The sequence below is a fragment of the Malaya genurostris genome, chromosome 3 (genome assembly GCF_030247185.1).
Source record: "Malaya genurostris strain Urasoe2022 chromosome 3, Malgen_1.1, whole genome shotgun sequence".
Classification (NCBI taxonomy): domain Eukaryota; kingdom Metazoa; phylum Arthropoda; class Insecta; order Diptera; family Culicidae; genus Malaya; species Malaya genurostris.
This window is the reverse complement of record NC_080572.1, coordinates 276,581,609-276,604,771: the sequence shown is the minus strand read 5'-3', so window position 1 is coordinate 276,604,771 and position 23,163 is coordinate 276,581,609. Positions and strand designations below refer to the sequence as shown.

Here is a 23,163-nt window from a genome sequence, read left to right as displayed (position 1 = left end):
TTAATTGTAACAGAAAAGTAAAACTTCCCGCAAATGGTGAGAATTGGGCACATAAACAGACATTTTCGAGCGTGAATAATACGAAAACAAGAACTGTCACTGAAACGGCGATGACAATTCGTTAGGCACTGTACACACTCACTTTAAATGCATTATCATCTATGTATTTTGACCAGCCTCAGCCGGTACAACCACCTATAGAAAAACGGCGGAAGCAAAGTTGTACACCTGATATATTGTCAACTCACGGTAATCCATTACCCAAAGTTTAAAAATGCCAGAAATAACTCTCTCGTTTTTGCCTTTCTCATATAGAAAGGTTATGCAATCACTTGATAAACCGACTAGTGAAAATACCATGTCATATACCATTCGACTCAGTTCATCGAGCTGAGCAATGTCTGTGTGTGTGTGTGTGTGTGTCAAATAATCTCACTAGGTTTTCTCGGAGATGGCTGAACCGATTTTAACAAACTTGGATTCAAATGAAAGGTCTCGTGGTCCCATATGAAATTCCTGAATTTCATCCGGTTCCGGAGTTATAGGGTAAAGTGTGTTCAATATTGTACACCGTCACTTAAACCGGCGAAACCAAAAACGTAAAAAAAATTCTAAACTGGTCTCAAAACCACACAAATCGATAGTCATTATCAGTAGGCAACTAAACAAACCGATTCAGGCTATCCTGGTTCCCGGTATCCGGTTCCGGAAGTACCGGAAATAGTAGTCATATATACCAAAATAGATCTCACTCACTTTTCTCAGCGATGGTTTGACCGATTTCCACAAACTTAGATTCAAATGAAAGGTCCCATATGGAATTCCTGAATATCATCCGGATCCGACTTCCGGTTCCGGAGGTATAGGGTAAAGTGTGTTCAATATTGTACACCGTCACTTAAAATATTTTCGGATACAACAAACATTTAAATCGTAATTTAGAGTGCGTACTAGAAGAGTTTGTGTGTCATGTTAGTTGGTGGCCGTACGAACCGTCTTTGGTTTGTGGAAATGTGGATGACTCATGCAATCAAAGCATTGTTTTATTCTGTATGTTATACTAGTTAATGCACAACCAATCTCTTGGTTTGTTTCAAAAATCGAAGAGATAAATTTTGAATGGAATACCACAGTATTATACATGAGAAAGGCCTCATTACACCACTAGGTGGATTGAAACAGGTTTTTCTCTTCCTAACATAATCGTGTACTTGAAGATCAAATGAATACTTGAAGATAACAAGGAACAAGTTCTAAGCGCACATCGTTGAATTGGGGCGAATTTCAGACCTTACACCTTAAAAAACTCTCTCGTTTTTTCTCTTCCCAACATAATCGTGTACTTGAAGATCAAATGAATACTTGAAGATAACAAGGAAACAAGGAACAAGTTCTAAGCGCACATCGTTGAATTGGGGTGAATTTTCAGACCTTATACTCATTTGAAACGTTCCTGAAGTGTCTGATGAGTCGTCGTCTTTCCGTTAAGTTGGCAAAGTACCCACATTTTTTCTCATGCCCTCGGCATCTTAGAGCTTAAGCAGTGTGCCTTAAAAAAATACATTTTACATTTTTTCTCTGCTAACAATCAAAATGAGGATGACCGACAAAGGTAGTTATCAAGCAGTTGAAATAATCGATTTAAGTTGACTCCAATCCCCTTCCTTACGTAAGTCGTATTAACCAGTCAGCAGAAAACTGCGTGCAATCTGCTACGACCATCATCGAAATGCAACACGATAGCTTTTGTGTTACAACATGTTTCGAACTATCGCGGACAAACTTTTTTTTCGGATATGATGCAAAAATGTTTCTCAAAACTAACTATCGAAATCGCCACTCGGCTGTGACAAAATTTAACAATTACTGTCAGCTGTGCGTGAACATGTTTCAAACTAAACTTAATTCGGAACACACTCTTTTTCTATTAGGGATCTGTCATCAAATTTTACAAGGTCGGTCGATTTTCGAAGCAAACTCATACCGAATGAAATGAATTGCGTGCTAATCATAATTCCATCGGTGGTCATATTTCACCTTGGGCAGGTCATAAATCACTGTGCAATCTGAGCACATTTGTGAAAGCCTAAAGATTCCAAATTCGAGACCGTAAATTAGTTTTGCGGCGCCACATAACACAATAAAACATCGATTGTTGCCATTCTCATCAGTTAGTTGAACAGTGTTAAATAAAAAAAACGGTTTCAAATTGGAGCGATGAGACACACGCGAAAGAAACGGATTGCATCATTGCACACAAGATGCTATCACGAACTTGCTTAATCGAGATCGAGTTGAGTGTTAGCAGCTCCGGTGGCTTTGCCGCAGTTTCTTATAGTGCATGGTTGCAAGACGTGAGAACGTGTCTGTAGTTGATAGAATTGAATCAAGAGTTCAAGTGTTCGATATACCAACGGACTTTTGGACTGATGGAACGTTATACATGTTAAACTTTCCGAATGATTTCAGACTCTCGAAATTGACTTAAATTATTGCGATTTCTGAGTTCTGCTGGGTTCATTTATAATGAATGCATAGCTCCTCTTAGGAAGAGAAGGCCGATGAGATCCAATGAAACGTTAATATGAAATACGTTCGGGACTTCATCAGTAAAAACATTGTTCTTCGGTACAACTTGAGTGTCTCAAATAGAGATAACCTTTCGTTCGCTAAGCGGTTGTTTATATTGAACTACTGAGTGGCGTGACATTTCAACATGAACTGCTATGCAATGATAAATTGAAGACGAAACGTGAAAATAAAAAATAAAAACAGTCACGTGCGTTAATTATCCCGCCATATGAAGAAGTTAATTGAATCTTATCATCAACGTCAACCTAAAATCGCACTACATGCAATTGCAACAGTAATAATTTTTTATTATCTCATGTAATGAGGCAATGTTGAAACCGGAAAATCGAAATATTAAATTTGATCGCATGATCTCATCAACATAAAAATTTATAGAATTTTTTGGCGAAATAACATGATAGTATTACAATTATTCCTAGATTAGACAAGTTCCTTGCCCAGCGATAATGACAGATCGATCGAATGGTCGAAAAAAGTCAGACATTTTTATGCAAGACAGGTGGCCACACCTACGGTGGAAGCACGCAAACAGATCGCAACCGTTTTCTGTTTTTCGTGGTAAGCGCACGTTTCACGTTTCGCGTCGATATCAGGAAATTTTGTGCACGTTTCCTCATCGCGTGGTTAACCACCAATGTTTACAAGCGGTATTTAGGCTGAACCACAAACGAACTGGATTGGTAAACCAGACAGAGAGAGAAGGAAAGCGACTTGGTGGAAATGTGCAACATGTCGGCCTTCCTGATAAGCATAATCTTAGCGATTGGCCCAATTAGTGTTATGCCCACTAATAAGCAACTAAGCAACTGGTGAATCGGTGAATTTGCTGAAAATTATTGGCACTGACCATTGAAGGTTTTATGGCTGAAGGCACGGTAGGAAGCCCGAGTTGCTGGGAATGGCACTCTTCAATAGTTAGGCGTAAAACTTTTTCCATCGAATAATTTTTAAATAATTAGATCTCGCTTTTTAAGTTACAATTTTTACCTTTTTTTATAAATATAAAAAATAGGTATAGATTTCACTCAAAGTTTAGCCAAATTTTTCCGGCGCTCGAACGGCCGAGTATCATATTTTCAAAATTTTCAGTTTTTTGACAATATCTGTCACATTTTTCCTTCCAAACATAATATGTTTTTAGACTTAGATTCCGCACGGTAATAACTATCCAAAAAGTTTATGATTGTTGAAATCCATTTTAATGGAGATATCGATATTTTTGTTAAAGCGACTTTTTGCCTTAAAACAATTGTCAATACTGTTTTATGTAATTCTTTCTCTTAGCACTTAAAAGACTATGCACAGCTCCCCTTTTCATGACGTTTCGATTTGAGCACGGTTCGTTTTTGGCAACATCATAATCGTTCGAACATGACATATGTATTAGAAAGATGGCAGTATTTTCAAATTCAGAAATTGCTAGAAAAACACAATTTCTTATATCCTTATACCATTCGAAGAAGTTCGTCGAGATAAACAAATTTGTGTGTGAAAAATAATCTCCATGATTTTGTTCGGAGGTGGCTTAACTGATTTCTACAAAATTAGATTTATATGAACAGTCCTATGCTTCCATATAAGGTTTCTGAACTTCATTTGGCCCCGACTTCTGGTTCCGGAGCTACAGGATGATATATGTAATGAAATTAAAATAATGTCACTCAATTTTCAAGTAGATGGCTGAACCGATTTCGTCCATCTAACATTCAAATAAAAGGTCTTCCGGTCCCATAAAAACTGCTTCAGGAGATACAGGGTGATTAGTGTAAAAATTTGAAATTTTTTTTCGAGGTTATCGAGTTCACAGATTTTGAGAGTCTACGACCAAGTAAACTTGTTTCAGTTTTACCGGTATTTGGTTTTCGATCCCGAAAAGTACTCAAAAACTTTATGTCGAACTGATTTCCAAAACTTTTCGAATCTAATGAAATGGTTACCAATTTATTGGGTAAATTTAATTGACTTCGGCTACACCGATTTCAGAATTCCGTTTCCGAAAGTATATGGAATAGAGAGACTTAAAGAAGGCCAAAACTAATTTAATAAACAAAACTTAAAATTAAAATGAACTTATGATCCTATACAAAATTAGTGAATTTTATCCGATTCCGACTTCCAATTTTGAAATTACTGGGTGATGAGTTTTTAAAATTCGAACCGTCATAGAAAATGACGATACCAAAATATCTTCAAGTTGGACTCGAAACTATTTCAATTTATTCGTCATACTAATTCATGTACATACGAACTATTTCTGGTTATGCTGGTCTCTGAATACCGTTCCTGGAAGTACCATAAATAATGACAAAAACTTTAAAGACAAACCCACTTCTACATCTCATGGAATGCTTAATCGATTGTGACACGTTTAGATTGAAAGCAAGGATGGCTTTTATCGTATCAAAGAACGTTCACTAGCAACTCTTCACACGATTGAATCAGTGGCATCAAAAAGAGACGGATATCATCGCAGCAACAAAAACCCGGCATGGCTCATTTAACATAAAATAGACACCAGTGCGAGAGCGAATTTCTCTCGATGACATTTCTGAGAATCAAATGTTAGCACGCTGCTGTGGGGATCCTCTCTGAAGCAACAAACGGTCGCTTATTTTCGTTTCGCGATCCGATTCTATACAGGCAGTTGATAATTGTGATAGAATCATTTTACTATTACCGCTTATTCTAACTATGTGCATATAACTTTTGTATAAGTTGTGTCTATGAAAATGTCTGTGAATGCTCCACACAAGGGGTTTGAAATATTGCAACCTAGTATGAGAATCATCAAGTTGAATCATCGATTCGATTTTCTGCGATAATTGTCAACTTGCGATTCTCTCTTGGGAAATTCCACACAGCAACGATCATTATCAGACTGTAAATTTGAAATACTCAGATTATGAAGTGGAGTGAAGAAATGTCGTAAAATTCTCTCACGGTTCATACATTGAGGGACTCGAGTTCTTGTAGCATCTTCTACCGGACTGAAAATGTTGTATATAATATAGATAGCAATATAGCAGCTTCTGTAAAATTTTCGGCAATCACCAACACTGATTGAAAGGAATTATTTTGAAGTAATTTTTAACTTCTTTTTGTCTTGCAGTTCCAAAATTTTAATAATTTAATCATTAAAACAATTTCATGAAAACTAAACATAACGAAGAATATTCACACGAAAAACACATGTTGATTAATAAAAAAGGTATCATCTCACTGTTTCTGGTTTTTTATCCTCAAACTTCAAAATTAATATGTTTCATATTGTAATATGTTAAATAATAGTTAATGTTAATCTTGAAATGAAAACGAAAAATTGGTTTTGATCCACCTAGTGGTGTGAAAATGCCTTTTCAGCCGTTTATACGAGAAATCGATATAGCTCCAGTCCGCTTTGGCGTTTATTTAACTATTTCCTGTACTTCCGGAATCAGAAACCGGGAAATCGGATCTAGCCAAAGTCGATTCGTCAACCGATAAAACATTAAAATTGTATCAATTTTGAGTTGAGCCATCAACTAGTGAATAATTTAAGACTAGGAGAACTTGCTGTTTAGGTCAAAGAATTTGTTGCGTTAAAAAATACTTCACAGGAATCAAAATTTCTTCAAACACATTACCCTTCATTTCCAGAACCAGAAGTCGAATAGTATGAAATCCTATAGTGATTTATGAAAATCTAGAATAGTTCAATCTAGGATTGTAAAAATCGGTTTTGTCATCTCTGAGAAATAGGACAGCACATTTTTTTTCTTTTTTATTTTACAGGATGATAGTAACTTTGGAACTGGAAGTATGGATCTCGATAAAATTTAATTGCAAGCTACCGGAAAACCGGCTCATCCACCTCTGAGAAAATTGCGTGCACATTTTGTGTCATTTCATGAACATATTTATAACTCTGCAACTCCGGAACTGGATGTTGGATACTGATAACGTTCGATAGCACGCTATGGGACTTCAAGATTTTCCCTTTGAATCTGAGTTTGTGAAATTAAATGAGTGCACATTTTTGATGACCTTAGATGACTTAGCGAGGCACCTTTCGCCGACGATAACGGAAATAGGTGAATAATTTGTTACTAATTAGTAGTTCTGTATTTCCTGAGCAAGCTTGAAAACAAATCGAAACTCAATGGATAATTTGTTGCTTATTAATCACGCTTGTTTTGAATTTATTGCTAATTTTTTTTAAATTTTTTAAGTACTGCACTAAGTTTATATACAGTTAACGAAGCACCCCTCCCAAACAAACTTGGAAGAAAAACGAAACCCAATGTGTTGTTAATTAGTTAAGGTAATTTTGAATTTATCACTCAATTTTTTTTAAACTTTCTTTGTGTACTTCGCTTATGAACTTATATGAAATTAACGAAGTACTAGAAAAAAAATGAGCAACAAACTCAAAACCACCGTAACTAACAAGCAACTAATAAGCAACAAATTATCTACTGAATTTCAATTACTTTTCAAGCCTATTTGGGATAGGTGCTTCGTCCGTTTTATACAAACTTAGTGAAATATTCGAAAAAATTGAGCTGCAAATTCCAAAACATCTAATTAGTAACTAATGAGCAACAAACTGGGTTTCGATTTGCTTTCAAGCTTATCTAGGAGAGGTGTTTAGCTAACTTTATATGATCTCAGCGAAGTACTCGAAAAAATTAACAAAAATAGGAACAAATTCAAAATTTCCGTAACTAATTCCACCAATCGATTTTGGGTTTCGATTTGTTTTCAAGCTTATTTAGGAAGGGGTGCTTTGTAAACTTCATATAAATTTAGCGAAGTACTCAAAAAAAATCAGCAACAAATTCAAAATTACCGCAATCAATTAGCAACTAATAGGTAACAAATTATCATATATTCATATGAATTTAGCGAAGTACCCAAAAAAAGAGCAACAAATTGAAAATCATAGTAACTAATTAGCAACTAATTATTTACCTACTTGATATATCTACGACGCGAGGTGCCTCGCTAAGTTCATGTTCATCATTTTTGTCACATATGCACACATACACAAACACAGTTACTCACAGACATTTGCGGATCTCAACTGTGTCGAATGGTACATTACAACTCTACTTACGCTGTTTTTTTTTCGTCGGATTTTCCAGGTTATCCGATTTTCTTGTTCTGTCATGAAACGTTTCTAAGACATTTGGCATCAAAAATAATATTTTCGAAAAATCTTCAAATTTTTCTAAGTACTAAAGTCGAATTTGTTTTCAAATTTTTTCTCCTGAGAATACACCAGATCTGGACGTTTCATGCATTTCTGAGACATGTGTGTTAGGCGGTAGTGTTTTCTTCTTCCGTACCAGCACGTACCGATGCGTTCTGGTTTTGCATCATTTTGTATGACAGTTTGAAAGTTTTGACACTAATTGTCCTCAAATTTCGGAACCGAAAGTCAGATCTATATGAAATTGCAAGTATCTTTTAAGAGCTTCAATTTGAATCATGAGTTTTGAATTATTTTTATTAGGCGGGTAGTGCCAATTTCGAGTAAAAAAATTTTTTTTTTATTCAATGATTTTTTTGCACCTTATAATTTTGAAGAAAATAAGATTTCAGTGTTTTTACTTGTCACGTAATTTCTGTACAAAAATTATTTTTCGAGATATACCATTTTTCCTGAAAACATTTTTTTGAATCATTTATATTACATAAGTATCTACTACAAAGTTTTAGATAACATCGAAACAAATAACTTTGCCAAAAACAACCATTTCATATGACGTCATTTTCAGAAAATAAATAGTTTTATGAAAAAATAGGTGTTTTTGAAATTATCATTTCTCAAAATTGTGAAACTTCGTGAACGTAAACCAATCGTTAAATGATTCTCCGTACTCTATAACACAAGTTGTGAAAGTTTCACAACCGGATAGTACACCTCCAATGTTTTGGTCGGATTTAGCGTCGACTCACTATGCCAAAAACACTTTCAATTGGCTTGCGAAAAAGGGTATAAATTTCGTTGAGAGAAATATCAATCCACCAAATTGCTCTCAGCTTCGACCCATCGAACGTTACTGGGCAATCGTGAAGAGGGTCTTCAAGAAAACTGATAAGGCAGCTGGGAACATGCAGGAATTCAAAAAAATTTGGGCTCCAGCGTCCAGAAAATGCGATGCAACACTTGTCCGGCGTTCGATCAAAAGTTTGAAAATTTGTGAAGGAATAACTTAAATTTCATCCGGTTTTCATTATGCCCAAGTTTAACCTCGTACAATAAAGGATCAATTTTTAGTTTGAATAAAATATCGTTTTTTGTCATAATTTAAAAGAAAATTTTGTGGATAGCTTATTTTCGATACACTCCTTATTACCGGTGCGTTCGGAAGCGGAAACCGGTGACTAGTAGTCCCAAAGTAGATTTATATATCCACCAACTGACAAGGTGCGCCAATTAGATGAATTTACCAGTAAATTTTATTAGACCTTCGTTTCACCATGAAAAAATACTCATGAAATTGAAAAATTTTCACTTATCGCGCTGTAATACCGAATCCGGAAGTCGAACCTGGGTCAACTTTTCGAGGACAATTGAAATAATTTTAAGACCTTTCATTTGCATCCTAGTTTGTGAAAATCGGTTAAAAAATTTCCAATTTTTCCTAATGGATGATGCTGACGAAATATACAGTTCCAAATAGTTTACGGAAAGTCATAAAAATAGATTCCGTGTTTGAAACCATACCTTGCATCATCACATCGGGGAAAATAGCGGACAGCTATGTAAATTCATTATTTGCCCAATACAAGGCACGTTCGGATTATAACTCGTCATATGTTGGCAACACACAAGCTTCGTTTCGTTTCCTGACATTTAGAATGTGTTCCATTTCCGATAAATAAAACTTCAACATAGCAGCAGATTTGGGCGGCGGGTGGCGAAAAAGTTTACGTCGACAACAGTTGTCTTACATCACCTCTTAGTTTCAGACAAACGTCGTTCGTGGGTTCTAAAGCATGGTCAAATCGACCGCAGCTGCAGTACCAGTAAGAAGCCTCCACTTTCCAGTGGCTGTTCTTTCTCGGACTTGGCACATTCCCCATTGTGGTTACTTTATGTCAGCGGCTTTTCCAAAAGCACACGAACAGTAGTAGAAACAACTTTCTCATTCTACTTGTCGCTTGTCGTGGATGAGGGAAATCCCTCCTGTCCTACGGTGTAGGTGAATGTTAAGCAATAAAAAATAATCCGTCGAACATAAACTCTATAGAATTTCACTCTGGTTCGAAGCATTCAGCGGCTGGTAGAGGACACTCGGAGACAGTTTCAGTTATGTTACCCACGTGTGTTTCTCTCGTTAAATGTGGACTGTATTAAGGGTATGTTTGTAAACGTTGTATTTCATCAATTTGTTTGTTTGTCTGTTTGTTTATAATTATTTTTAACAACATTAAGTTTACGTTTTACTTTACGTTTTGTCTTCTACTCTTCATGCAAAATAATAGTTTATTTTGAACTGTTATGCCACCTAGTAGTCCAACATAAACCGTTAGGCAGACGTAAGTTAATACTATTTGCAAAACACTTCTTTTACGTCTTTACTGACGTGCCGATGATCCTAAGACTAATTATTAACTTAATTCGTAATAAGTAATGAAACTTCTTCCAATCAGCATTCCTACAATTAGTTAGTTAATTTAGTTGTTTTTCCTATCCATCGAATTATTCGTATAATATTCGCAGTTTAGAAGCAATTATGAGCGGCACGCGAGCAAAAAATTAAGGATTAAACTAGCTGAACCCATTGCGCGCGAAATTATTCAAGTTATTAAGTCACTATGAAGCGCAAATGATGCAAACCAGTGAATAGCAAAAATTTTTTAAAAAAACAGTTTAGTAAACACCACTTGGTGAAATCTATACATGATTGTTAAAGATTATTTCTCTACAAGCAGCATTGATGTAAAAGGGAAATCCAATGCGAAAAAGAAGAAGCTTTCCATTTTTCCGTTCGTTTTATTTTTGCTGCTCATATTTCTATTCGACGAACGTGTTTCAACGTGTTGGACGTTTGCTGAATGCACGAAATAACGTCCGTTATGTTCTTATTGGGAATCAGTTCACTTGATCAAACGATGGCTTGAAGCATTCTCATGTGCATTTCGGTGAAAAATACAAACATAGAATTCAACTTGTTATCACTAACATTCCGATGCAAAACCAGTAAAGCCGAAAAATAGACAGTAGTATGAAACAAAAAATTGAATGAAAAAAAACCATTGGTCATGTCACGGAACAATGCAAGTAATATTGGGCTTTGTTCTTGCGGTATGCCATGAAAAATCGAACGCCGGTTGTGTACTGCGCGTCGAAACTACGGTCGTACCAAGGGGGACATGATCACTATCGAAACATGGCAATGCATGGCCCGACCAGAATCAAGTGGGCCTTTGTGCTGTTGTGACTGCTGTAGTATTCGTTATTTTTTTTGAGCTTTATTCGTTCAGCCTGTTGGGAAGCCTAACTAGCCAAACAGGTGAATACCCCACACACCACACCACAGCGAAGGTAACACTGTTGTGGTTTGTGACCTTCCCGAGCGGTTCTAATGGCTTTCCTCTTGTTTCAACTTCTCTCACAACTGCTGGCAAATTGGCTACCACGAAACGTGTGTCAGAACAACAGCAGCACGCATTATAGACCTCATTTCAGCATAGACCTAACATAATGACGTTGAGTCGACATAGGAAATGATTGGATGTCGAACTGAGACTGGTGGTGGGAAATTCAAACGAGCTGCGAATGCAATTTATACTCACTTTTCGAAGTATATATTATTCTACCATGTTCACATTCAGCCGAAATATAACAAAAAATCACGTTTAAAAATTTATAAAACAATGATCAAAATACCCCAATCGCAATAATATTTTCCTTCAGTAGATTATAATATTCTATTATCTTATAATTCAAGCTGCTCATCCTCAAGATCCTGTGAAACATTGGTTAACTTTTGAAGAGAAAATTGCAAACATGTATTTATATTCATGGATATTTCAAAACATAAATAATGTAATATCTTTTCATCTTGCGCCTTTTGGTTCGCAAATGACGGGTAAAAGTTTGCGCAAATGTACAAACATTACTATTGAACATTTGAGGGTTAACATAAGTTTGTGCTTAGGGCACATAACCGTTTTTACTTTTCTTTACGTTTCGTCTTAGACTCGTCAGTGTAGAGCAGTCTAAATAGAACTGCTTAATGCAAACTTAAACGAGTTAACGCTATTTGCGAAACACTTTTTAATTGGCACCGAAGTGCCATATCTTTGCTGACGTACCGAACGAAAACGTTATTTTTGGGTAATTCTATCGGCCAGTTAACGTTATTTTCGACTAATACTATCAGCGTTAACTTTACGTCTGAGCCCTTGGCATCTTAGAGCTTAAGGTGAAATGTAGTCTCAAAATTGGCGCGCAAAATTTTAACCGCTTGAGTTGACCGAATCGTCGCACAAAGCATAACAAGAAAACCCGACACATAGAAACCAGCAATATTTTCAGTAATTGAGCGCAGTGGGCTTACCACTTGTTTTGTTGGTTTGTAAAAAAGACTCATTGATTCGTAATGGATTTTTGAATCCATCACATTCTGAATACATCCTAATTCAATCGTTTTTGTTAGTGATTACTAATACACTGGAACTATGAATCACGAGTAATTATGATTGACTAATATGAGGTTATATGTATACGTATTGACTAACTTGAGTTTACACACTTAAAAAAACCTATTAGATGCACATAAATGGAGCGTCACAGCTCACGCAAATTTACGTGGAAGAACATTTAATAATGTGTCTAAATCTCTATACATGAAATTCATTGCTATAAAAAAAAATACTGAGAGCAACCGTCGCGCCTTGAACCGAGAATCATTGGATCGCAAGTACGTCTGTTAGTCGACCGAGCCACAGAAGCATACAGCTGCATGGTTGGTAAAAGGTACATTTGAATTCATACAGTCGCACCTGCTAGCAGAACGCAAGTTACAGTCGAAACCAGTAAAATTCAAGCTCATCTAACATTAAGTCATTACAAATGAGATTTTCCGCCATTTGACAAATTAGGTATTTATGAAATACATCGTATGAGGGATTAGGTCACCTGTAAAACTTTTTCAAATTTCGGTTGTTCTGGCTAAAAATTATAATTTTGAGTTGCATTTTCAGATTCTTTGTGAAATTCTGCTACAAACACTACTTTTCATTTCTAAAACCATCGCCGTGGAACGGAACAGTAACCATTTATACATTTCAAACACCAATTACGGCTCGGCAAAGCAAAATTTCAAAATTGTAAGAATACTTAGTTGTAATAAATTTAATTGCGTGTTTTTAGTTTTTCGAAAATCGGTCTAGTTTTTGAATAATTGATCGTAAACGCGACGCGCGTATTTCGCTACATTTCACCTTGAGCACTGTGCCTTAAAAATTATATTATTGAATAAAAAAAAACATTACGTCTGCTTAGCGGTTCAAGTAGAACTGTTTAAGTTTGCATTAGGCAGTCCAATTTAGACTGCTCTGCACTGATGAGTATGTAAAAATTACTATTGAATATCAATTTTAATTTAAAATTCAACGGATGTAATATCATAACTTTCCGAAAACAAATTTTTTGGTAATAATTTTTAAATCCATTTGTTTTAAAAAATCATTCTAATGCATTCTACTTTCTAGATACTACTTTTCTTTGTGCCTTTCTCATACAGAAAGGCTATGCAATCACATCGAAAAAGAAATTTTCAACCGAAGCCGGGAGGTCTGAATGTCATATACCATTCGAACTGAGTAAATGTCTAAGTATGTGTGACAAACATTGTCTTTCAAATTTCTCGAAGAAGGCTGTGCTGACTTGCGACCTCTTACTAAGTTCCGCGATATGCACAAACCATTTTTTATCCACCATGATGCCATTCTCATACATTTTCAAAAACATCACTAGAAGATTCTGTCAAATCAAGAATAGTTTTTCAAGCTTGAATAAAAGCAAAAACTTTCTTCGGTTATAAAATACCATAACTTTTTGAATTTGTAAACAGTTATGTCAAATTGATATAGAACTAAATGTGGCAATCCTGGCACGCTATAAAAAATTGAACGAAGCACGCTGTGTATTAGGCGGAGGTGTTTTCTTCTTCCGTACCAGAACGTACCGATTCGTGCCGGTTTTGCATCATTTTGTATGACAGTATTGATACTCATAGATTTAATTTGAATTATGATTTGTGAAAATCTATTTAACCGTAACTGAGAAATCGAAGTGAGTTTTGTTTTTGGAGCTTTTCTTCACAACTGCCGGTGCGTTCGGAAGCGAGAACCGGGCACTAGTAGTCCCAAAGTAGATTTATATATCCACTAACTAACAAGGTCTGCAAACTGAATGAATTTAACAGTAAGTTTTATAAAAATGTGCAGCTCGTTTCGCCATCGCTTGTGAAAAAATACTCATGAAATCGATAAAATTTTCTAATTCCACTGTAATTCCGGAACCGAACGTGGATCATCTTTTAGAGGACTTGTTGAAGAATTTCAAGACCTTTCATTTGTATCTTAGTTTGTAAAAATCGGTTGAGAAATTTCCAGAAAAATTTAATTCGGATTTTCTCATATATTTGCACATATTGCCTTGTAATTCCGGAGTCGGAAGTCGGATAAAAATAAAATTCAATGGCGATCTAAAGAACCATAAGACCTTTCGTTTGAATTTAAGTTTGTTGAAATCAGTCACGTCATCTCTGAGAAAAATAAGACATTTTTTTCATTTTTTTTGGTGCATATTAACCAGTAATTCCGGAACCGAAGTCGGATCGGGATAAAATTCAATAGCGATCTATGGGACCATAATACTTTTCATTTAAATCTGAGTCGGTTCAGCCAACTCTTAACAAATCGAATGACATTATTTGTCACATACACACATACATGCACATTCAAATATTTGCTCAGTTCGTCGAACTGAGTCGAATGGTATATGGTATATGACATTCGGCCCTCAGGGCCTCGGTTCAAAAGTCGGTTTTCATAGTGATTGTAGAGCCTTTCTATATGAGAAAGTCAAAAATGAAATCCGTCATATGTACTTTTGCACAAACCGGTGCCCATGAGGTACCAAAACCCCTAAATAATTGTCACTCAATTTTCTCGGATACGGCTGAACCGATTTGCATAAACTTAGATTCAAATGAAAGGACTTGCCTTGTCATACAAAGTTCCTAAATTTCGTTTGGATCCGACTTCCGGTCCCGGAATCAGAGGCACCAAAAAATGAAAATAAATTCAGTCGCTTTTCTCAAAGAACCTATTTTTATCATTTTAGATTCAACTGAAAGGTCTTCAGATACCATAAAAATTCTCAATTTTTATTCAGATTCAACTTCCGGTACCTGAACCGGAAATAGGGTGCTTAGAGTGCGAATGTCAATTTCAAGAGTCTGCCCCTCCCATTTTTTCTCAGAGAGCTTGACCGATTTTCACAAACCTAGGCTCAAATGAAAGGTCTTATAATCCCACATATTGCTGTTGAATTTCATCCGTATTCGAATTCCGGTTCCGAAACTATAGGGTAAAGTGTGTCTAAAATAGTATACCGTCGTTTAGAGTGACGATGCAAAATAGGGGTTTTTTCTTCAATTTCGCTCAAAACTGTGTCAATTTGTCGGCTTCATTTGTTATTTACTAAACGAATCGAATTCGGCTATACCGATACTCAGTTCCCGGTTTCGGAAGTATCAGAAATAGTAGTCAAAAACTATGAAACGGAACTCACTCATTTTTCTCAAAAATGGATTGATCGATTTTCACAAACTTAGGCTCTAATGAAAGGTCTTACAGTCTTATAGGATGCTGTTGGATATCATCTGGGTCTGACTTGCGGTTCCAGAACTATAGCATAATATTTCAAACCGTCATTAATAGTGACGATAAAAAGAAAAATTGTTTTCAATTTGATATACACAAAGTCTTGGTATTTCATTGTGGAATTGTGATCTTCTATTTCAACAGACTTCGCAACCGATTCATAGCTTACAGAACCATTGCATGGAGGGTGCCACGATCCTACTGACACTAAGAATCCTTCCGGGTCAAAGCTCGTACATACAATTGGCTTAATTTGTCATAACTATTTACAAATTAAAAAGGTTATGTTAGTTTATACCCAATAGAACTTTCTGATTTTTTTCCAATTTTAATTAAAATTTTGGTGACAGAATCCTTTAGTGATGTTTGCGCAGTTGAATTTTAATGAAATAATTATTAAATAACTTCTCGATATTTTCTTCCATTGAAATTATTGTAATTCGTACCGCGTGTACTTCTGCAGGTGAACAATTTTTTACTCTCTCTTGCTTTGTCTTATTAATTTGTGTCTTAGAACAAAAGTGTCGTGAATTCGCCGTACTTTAGCGTTACAATTCTGGAAATAAAGAAATGAAATCTTGTCCAATTCATACTATGTATCAGCTCATGAGAACGATTTTAGATTGAATTTCAGAAGTGTAAAGTTTTATACGTATTCACGTCATCCAGTCATTCAACGAGTTCTTTAAAATGAATAATAAGCTTCTCTAGTTTGTAGATCAAGATATTCCATGGCCAAAAAAACTCATATCATATATGTTTTTTCTAAAATCAAACTCAAATTAACAGGACTGATAGTCTTATAAAAAGTATCCACCGACATCTAGTTCTAACATTACAAGATGATAAGTTTTCAAAAGTTTAAACCGTCATAGAAAATCGTGAAAAATCTTCTAAGGTGAGCTCAAAACTGTTTCAATTTGTAGGTTATGTTAGTTTATGACCAAATGAAATGATTCTGGTTATTCTGGTGATGCGTTATTTATTTCAAATTGCCATTTAAGTTTGTAGTTCATATAATCTGATGGTTTAATGGTTGTTGATCGCGAAAACCGCTTTTTAGAAAGAACCTGTGTTACTGTTTTTCGTAGTACCTACCGAAATCATTGTTCACAGATGTCAAGCGTGAACCGTGAAAAGAGTTAGAATAATTGTTTTGCATTTTAAGTGATTTCACACTCTGTTTCTCCGTTAAATATTCGCATTCGCAAAGCTTTTGCAAAATCGATTAATCCTAAAATTTCACCAGAACTCATAACATCGTATTATTCTAGTGAGCTGAGTTCGGCCATGATGCCATGATTACTATTCATAGAGTACATTCAAATCATAAACATTTTTCATGTGCAAAATCGGAATCATACCAGTGCGTAAAACAACAAGCAAAACTGCGAATTGCTGTCAGATTTGATCGAACATGAAAGTGGAACACATCTCATTTCATGCCCTACTGAGTTCGTTCAAAATCGTCAGACAGCGTGAATCGTTGCTGCGATGCAGTTCAACCGTTTTCCTCTCACTTTCAGTCTCATTTGCAAATCTAATACTTCTTTACGTCGGTGACGAGATGAAATGTTGGACACAAATGCAATCGAAACAGGTCTTCCAAAGACGTTCCAAATTTTGAGATTGAGCATAAAGGTAATTGTTAATATATGTGAGTCACCTTCCAAAGTGGTATGAACTCAGCAAAACGGTTTTAACATATCCACTCAGCACCTACCTGTTGACATGTGATGAACAGTGCAATCCACACGAAAATTCCTGCCAGTCCCTGGGCAGTCTTCGTCTGCAGAAAGATTCCGTCACCGACATGGCTTATCAACGGATCGGTAGCCAGGGCGGCCGATTCCGTAGCATGAATAATAATGTTTGGCTTCGAACTGACTGTTCCGTTCACCAAATCCACAGCGGGACGCTCCGTGCTCATACTGTTCCGCTACTGCAGTTCACTTCCACGAACAACAGAGGCAGCGCTTGGAACTTGAACCAAATCGCTCGAAACGAACTGCACCAGTTATTCGGAATTTCGTCTTGTTATCCGTTATTATCCGATACTCAATGCACAATATACTCCGTCGTTGCACGTTTTACTTTAGGAACATAATCGCCATGCCTTGAAGCTATATCCGGGAACATCTGTCGTACGCAAACACAATTCTCTTTTCAGTGACACAAATTTACTGGCGTATTTTCAATCACTTCGGACCCGTGCGCCAATTACACTTGTTTCCACTATATGGATCGTTTCACTAAACCTGAAAAAATCATATGCACTTCAATGTAGAAGCGATGCTAACGACAACGATGCTGACCGCAATCAAGCATCACATCGCTATTACTAATTAAAGTCCAACTCGAGAATTCTACGGTCGATGAAAGAAGAAGAAAAAACGGACACGCTTCTCGAATCACCGCAGATGCAAAGGCTCAATTAGTCTAGAAAAGGAAAGAAAAGAAAAAAAAACGAACATTAGTGTTTCAGTAGTAAACAAATCAATCGAAGCAATCTGTTGTTCGCTCTAGGAACAATGAGTTAAGGTTTTTTTACTGGATTTTTAAAAATATTTTTTGTTTGTTCGAAGTTTATTTAAAAGCATATTTAGCATATAGCATAGGTAAGGAATTGTGTACTCTTATTTCCATTGCCACTGTTCAAATTGATGGCAGTTTTTAATTATGTATCCATAATTTACATCATGTCACTTTCGGCAACCGGTTGCCTGGAGATTGAAAAACTATATGATTTTACTATTATAGTTAAAATTAAATCAATTAAATTATTACTAAGAATATATTCAATTTGTTATAATTTTATCTTACGAAGCATTAAAGTGAATGAAAATAACAAAATATTTTGTGTGATATGTTTACAAATGTTTACTTCCTTCCAAACTTTTATTGTTACTATGGTATTTACCATCAGGGTCACTCAATTTCCACTATTACTAAGCTTACTGGTTCACGATTACTGATCCGCTTTTTCCGATAGATCGTATGGGATATTGTAATCTTGAGTTTATCTTTGTTCTCATTCGATGTGATCTGTTTGACTACATAGATAGTCGAGTTCGATGTGATGGGAACTACAAAGTAATTCTATACTCGAAGATGCTACGAACCATGGAGATATATTGGGTTTTGTAAGATGACATCACAAATGAATAAATGAATAAAGTTTATGTTTGATATGTAGCGGATGTATGCTTACATCTTCTATATATAAAAATGGATGTAAGTTTGTATGTTTGTAACGCGATAACTTCGGAACTACTGAACGGATTGCCACCAAACTTGGCACAGGTACTTCTTGTATTTCAGAGATGGTTTAGGGAGTATATTTATATGGGAGGGAGCGTAGCACGTGTCATTACCAAGGGGGGATCATGAAAAAATTCATATAACTTGATAAGAATCGATACGTTTTGAAGACCGTAGAAACATTTTGCATACCTTAGATATGACTATATGGGGGGTGGATGTAGCAAGTGTCTTTAAATAGGGGGGTGTAGTGTTTAAAACGGCATAATTCCGAAACTACTGAACGGATTGCCACCAAAAGTGGCACAGATACTTCTTGCTCTTCTGAGATGGTCATAAGGATATTTTAATGGGGGAGGGAGCGTATTAAGTGTTCTTAACAGGAGGAGGTCATGAAAAAAATTGACTAATTTGACGAGAATAGATACTTTTTTAAGACCATAGAAACATTTTGCATGTATTAGATATGATTATATGGGGGGTGGATGTAGTAAGTGCCTTTAAAAAGGGGGGTGTAATGTTTGTAAAGACATAACTCTGGAATTACTGAACGGATTGCTATCAAACTTGGCACATGTACTTCTTGCTCTTCAGAGATGGTCATAAGCGTATTTTTATTGGGAGATGGAGCGTAGCAAGTGTCATAACAAAGGAGGGGTCATGAAAAAATTCATGTAACTTGATGAAAACCGATATTTTTTGAAGATCTTAGAAACATTTTGAATACCGTAGATATAATTTAATGAGGGATGGATGCAGCAAGTGCCTTTAAAAGAAGGGTGTAATGTTTGTAATGGCATAACTTCAAAACTATTTAACGGATTGCTATCAAACCTGGTACATGTACTTCTTGCTCTTCAGAGATGGTCATAAAAATATTTCCATGGGGGAAGGGAGCGTGGGAAGTGTCCTTAACAAAGGTGGTCATTAAAATATTATCTAATTTGACAAAAATCGGTACTTTTTGAAGACACTTTTGCACAACTTAGATAAGATTATAAGGATATTCTGTGGGGAGAGGCTGTAGTAAGTGCCTCTTAAAAAGGAGTGTAATGTTTGTAACGGCATAACTCCGGAACTATTGCACGAATTGCTATAAAATTTGGTACAGTTATTTCTTGCTCTTCAGAAAAAGTCATAAAGGTATTATTATAGGGGAGGAAGCGTAGCAAGTATCATTAACAGGAGAAGGCATGAAAAAAAATTCAAAAATTTGACAAGAATCGATAATTTTTGAAGATTATGCAAACATTTTCAATACCTTAGATATGATAGATATGGGGAGTGGATGTAGCAAGTGCATTTAAGAAGGGGGATGTAACGGCATAGCTCCGACACTACTGAACGGATTGCTATCACACTTGCCATAGGTGCTTTTTGCTCTTCAGAGATAGTTGTAAGGCTATTTTTAAGGGGGAGAGCGTAGCAACTATCCTTAACAGGGGTCATGAAAAAATTTATTTAATTTGACGAGAATCGATACTTTTTGAAGACCATAGATACTTTTTGCGCAACTTAGGGTATTCGTGTGGGGTGGATGTAGTACGTCTCTCTAAAAAGGAGATGTAATGTTTGTAACTCCGCAACTCCGGTACTACTGAACTGATTGCTATCAAATTTGGCACAAAGAAGCTCTTCAGTAATGATCATTAAGACATTTTCAGGGGGGAAAGTGTGTAGAAAGTGTCCTTAACATGGGAGGAGAGGGTCAATGACGAAATTTGAAGAGAATCGACATTTAGACTAGAAGGAGGGTTTTTGAAAATAAATTTTATTCTCCCATTTTTTATAAAACAAGAGAGTGGCAAGAATTTCAAGGTCGTATTTTTCTTTAAATAATTTTAAAAGTTCTGGTTCCATTTTGCGGGGAATTCAAATAACTAAGGGAAAACAATCTTTGTCTGCTTATGAACGTGAGTGTATTCAAGTCTCAGCATAACTACAAAACAACTAAACGAATCGCCATCAAGTTTGGCACATGTACCAAAGGTGGGAATCGATATTTTTTGAAAAGCACAGATACTTACTACACTACTCAGGGTAATCATGAAGGAGATCTGTAGTACGTTCACTGACAAATTTTTAGCAGCTAAGTGAGGTTTTTCGAGAAATGAAATTTATGATTATTGAGAGATCTGAGATGGGGCACTGATCATTCGCAATTTGAACATGAACGGAGTATTGTTCGATCGGGTTTCCGCCTAAGTTATGTTTCACTACAAGAGTATTTCACTAAGCAGGACAACTTCGAGAAGTTTTTTCGGTCTTCCCTTCACGAAACATTTCCGAGCAACGCCGGGTAATTCAGCTAGTTTCCAATAACTAGCTAGGATGAACTTGTAAACAAACCACTGTTATTTATCATTTAGTGAAAGGAGTTTAAGATTCAAATACACGAAAGCCTACCATGTATACAAGCAAACTTTCTAACCCGATCCGTACTCGATAATAAGCCGGTGGGTAATGTTTATGACATAACTGGAAGACGTGAATAAGAATAAAACTGATATGCTTCAACCTTCCGAATATCGAGAATCGTTCATATTAGTTGATTGATTGTGTGAAGTTCGCAACTTTTCCTGATTTGCTTTCAAAATTGTAACGTTACATATTTAATAAATTATGACTTATTGATGACAGATATATTCTACCACATAAAAAACGCTGAACAAATGATGGTGAAAAAGTACAACAAACAATGCTAGTTTTTTTTGTAGATTTATATACTCAGTGAAGGAAAACTTCGCACGATTTATGGGAATATTCAAACGTTTCTAAAAGAACAGACTAGTGGAGTTTATCAGATGTTTACAACTGTTGAGTACTATTTCGCCGGGTTGTTACAAAAAATTTCAAAATCAAAACGCGTTGAACATTTAATCATAAATTGCCGATCATATTTCTGATGGTATGAAGAAAGAATTATACTGATACGTTCAGTAAAACTCGAGATATTCATGATTAAGTTCTACCCATTCTTCCACAGGGCAAATTTGAAAAGGGGCCCCATAGTAAAGTAAGCCGTTTTCACGTCAACAAAAAAAGATTATTTATGCCTCAAAATAGGCCTCAGTTTCAACGAAAATCTCTTCATTCGAGCGAAATTTCAAGCATTTTTTCAGGTCTGCGAACAACCAGTAGTCGCTGGGAGCCAAATCTGACGAATACGGTGGATGTGGGAGCAATTCGAAGTTCAATTTATGTAGTTTTGCCATTGTTTTGATTGACTTGTGCACGGTGCGTTGTCTTGATGAAACTTTTTTTTTCTTTGCCATATGCCTTCAGCCTTCGATCGCTCCAAAAACGCTATATTATATTAACTGTTAACGGTATTTCCTTTCTCAAGATAGTCGATAAATATTTCACCACGCACATCCCAAAATACCGAGGCCATAACCATTCCAGCCGATTGTTGTGCTCCCGGGTGCTTTGGACGAGGTTCACCAGTTGCTGTTCAGTGATGAATCCATGTTTCATCCATTGTCACATATCGATGCGAAAATTCCGGTTTGTTACGTTTAAACATGGTCAAACACTGTTCAGAATCATCAGCACGTTCTCGGTTTTGGTCAACAGTGAGCAAACGCGGCACCCACTTTGATCAGAGCTTTCTCATAGTCAATAAAAAAGTCAACACGTTCTTTTAATATCTTTACGATGTCAGCTGACTCACGGAGGTTCACTTTTCGATCATCCAAAACGATTTTGTAGATTTTTTTTTACGTTTTCTAGTGTTATCGTCTCATTTGGACGTCTACTGCGTTCTGCAACATCGGTGTTTCCACAACCACGTTCGAACGGGGGACGGGTATAGCGTGATGGGTAAGTCGATGCCTTCACGCAGCCCACCTGGGTTCGATTCCCAACCCCGCACATAGGGTCAGACAGATTTTCTGCCCCGAAGAGGCGAATGACCTTAAGGTTAAAACCTCTATAATTGAAAAAAAAACAACGTTCGAAGTCAGCACACCAACGTTTCGATGTTGTTTCGGATGGAGGGAAGTCTCCATAACACTTTTCAAGCCATTGCTTCGTTTGAACGGTATTTTTTCTCATCAAGAAGTAGTATAAAATTAAAGCACGAAATTGTTTTTGATCCATTGTTCTGATGTTAGTAGCATCGCAGTCAATTTTAACAGCTGTCTTTTAAAGGTTAGTATCAACTAAAAACCTGTTTTAATCCACCTAGTGGTGTAATGATGCCTTTCTCATATCAATCATACTATCATATATAATACTGTGGTATTCTTCAAAATAATTTTCTTCGATTCTTAAAATAATAACCGAAATCGGTTTGTTTGACAGTCTACTGACAAAAACTATCAATTGGAAAAGATTTGAGGTCGATTTAGAATTTTTTTAAGGTTTTACCCCATTTTCAGTGATGATATACAATTTTTAACCCACTTTACCCTGAAT

At 36.1% G+C, this 23,163-nt stretch overlaps 1 protein-coding gene across 13 annotated transcripts in view; it reads right to left on the bottom strand.

The window, feature by feature from the left end:
• The window catches only part of LOC131439205 (transmembrane protein 184B), a 66,682-nt gene that overhangs the window by 37,942 nt on the left and 5,577 nt on the right, over positions 1–23,163 (bottom strand). For 4 of the 13 annotated variants that reach the window (XM_058609950.1, XM_058609952.1, XM_058609947.1 and 1 more), the window contains exons 2-3: positions 17,826–17,922; positions 17,207–17,741 (exon numbers count right to left, since the gene is read on the bottom strand). In XM_058609950.1, the coding sequence (XP_058465933.1) occupies positions 17,207–17,413 (207 nt within the window). In that variant the 5' untranslated portion in view covers positions 17,414–17,741; positions 17,826–17,922. Of the gene's footprint in view, positions 1–17,206; positions 17,923–23,163 lie in introns of all 13 variants that reach the window. The other 9 variants (XR_009231081.1, XM_058609946.1, XM_058609958.1 and 6 more) reach the window with 4 other exon arrangements.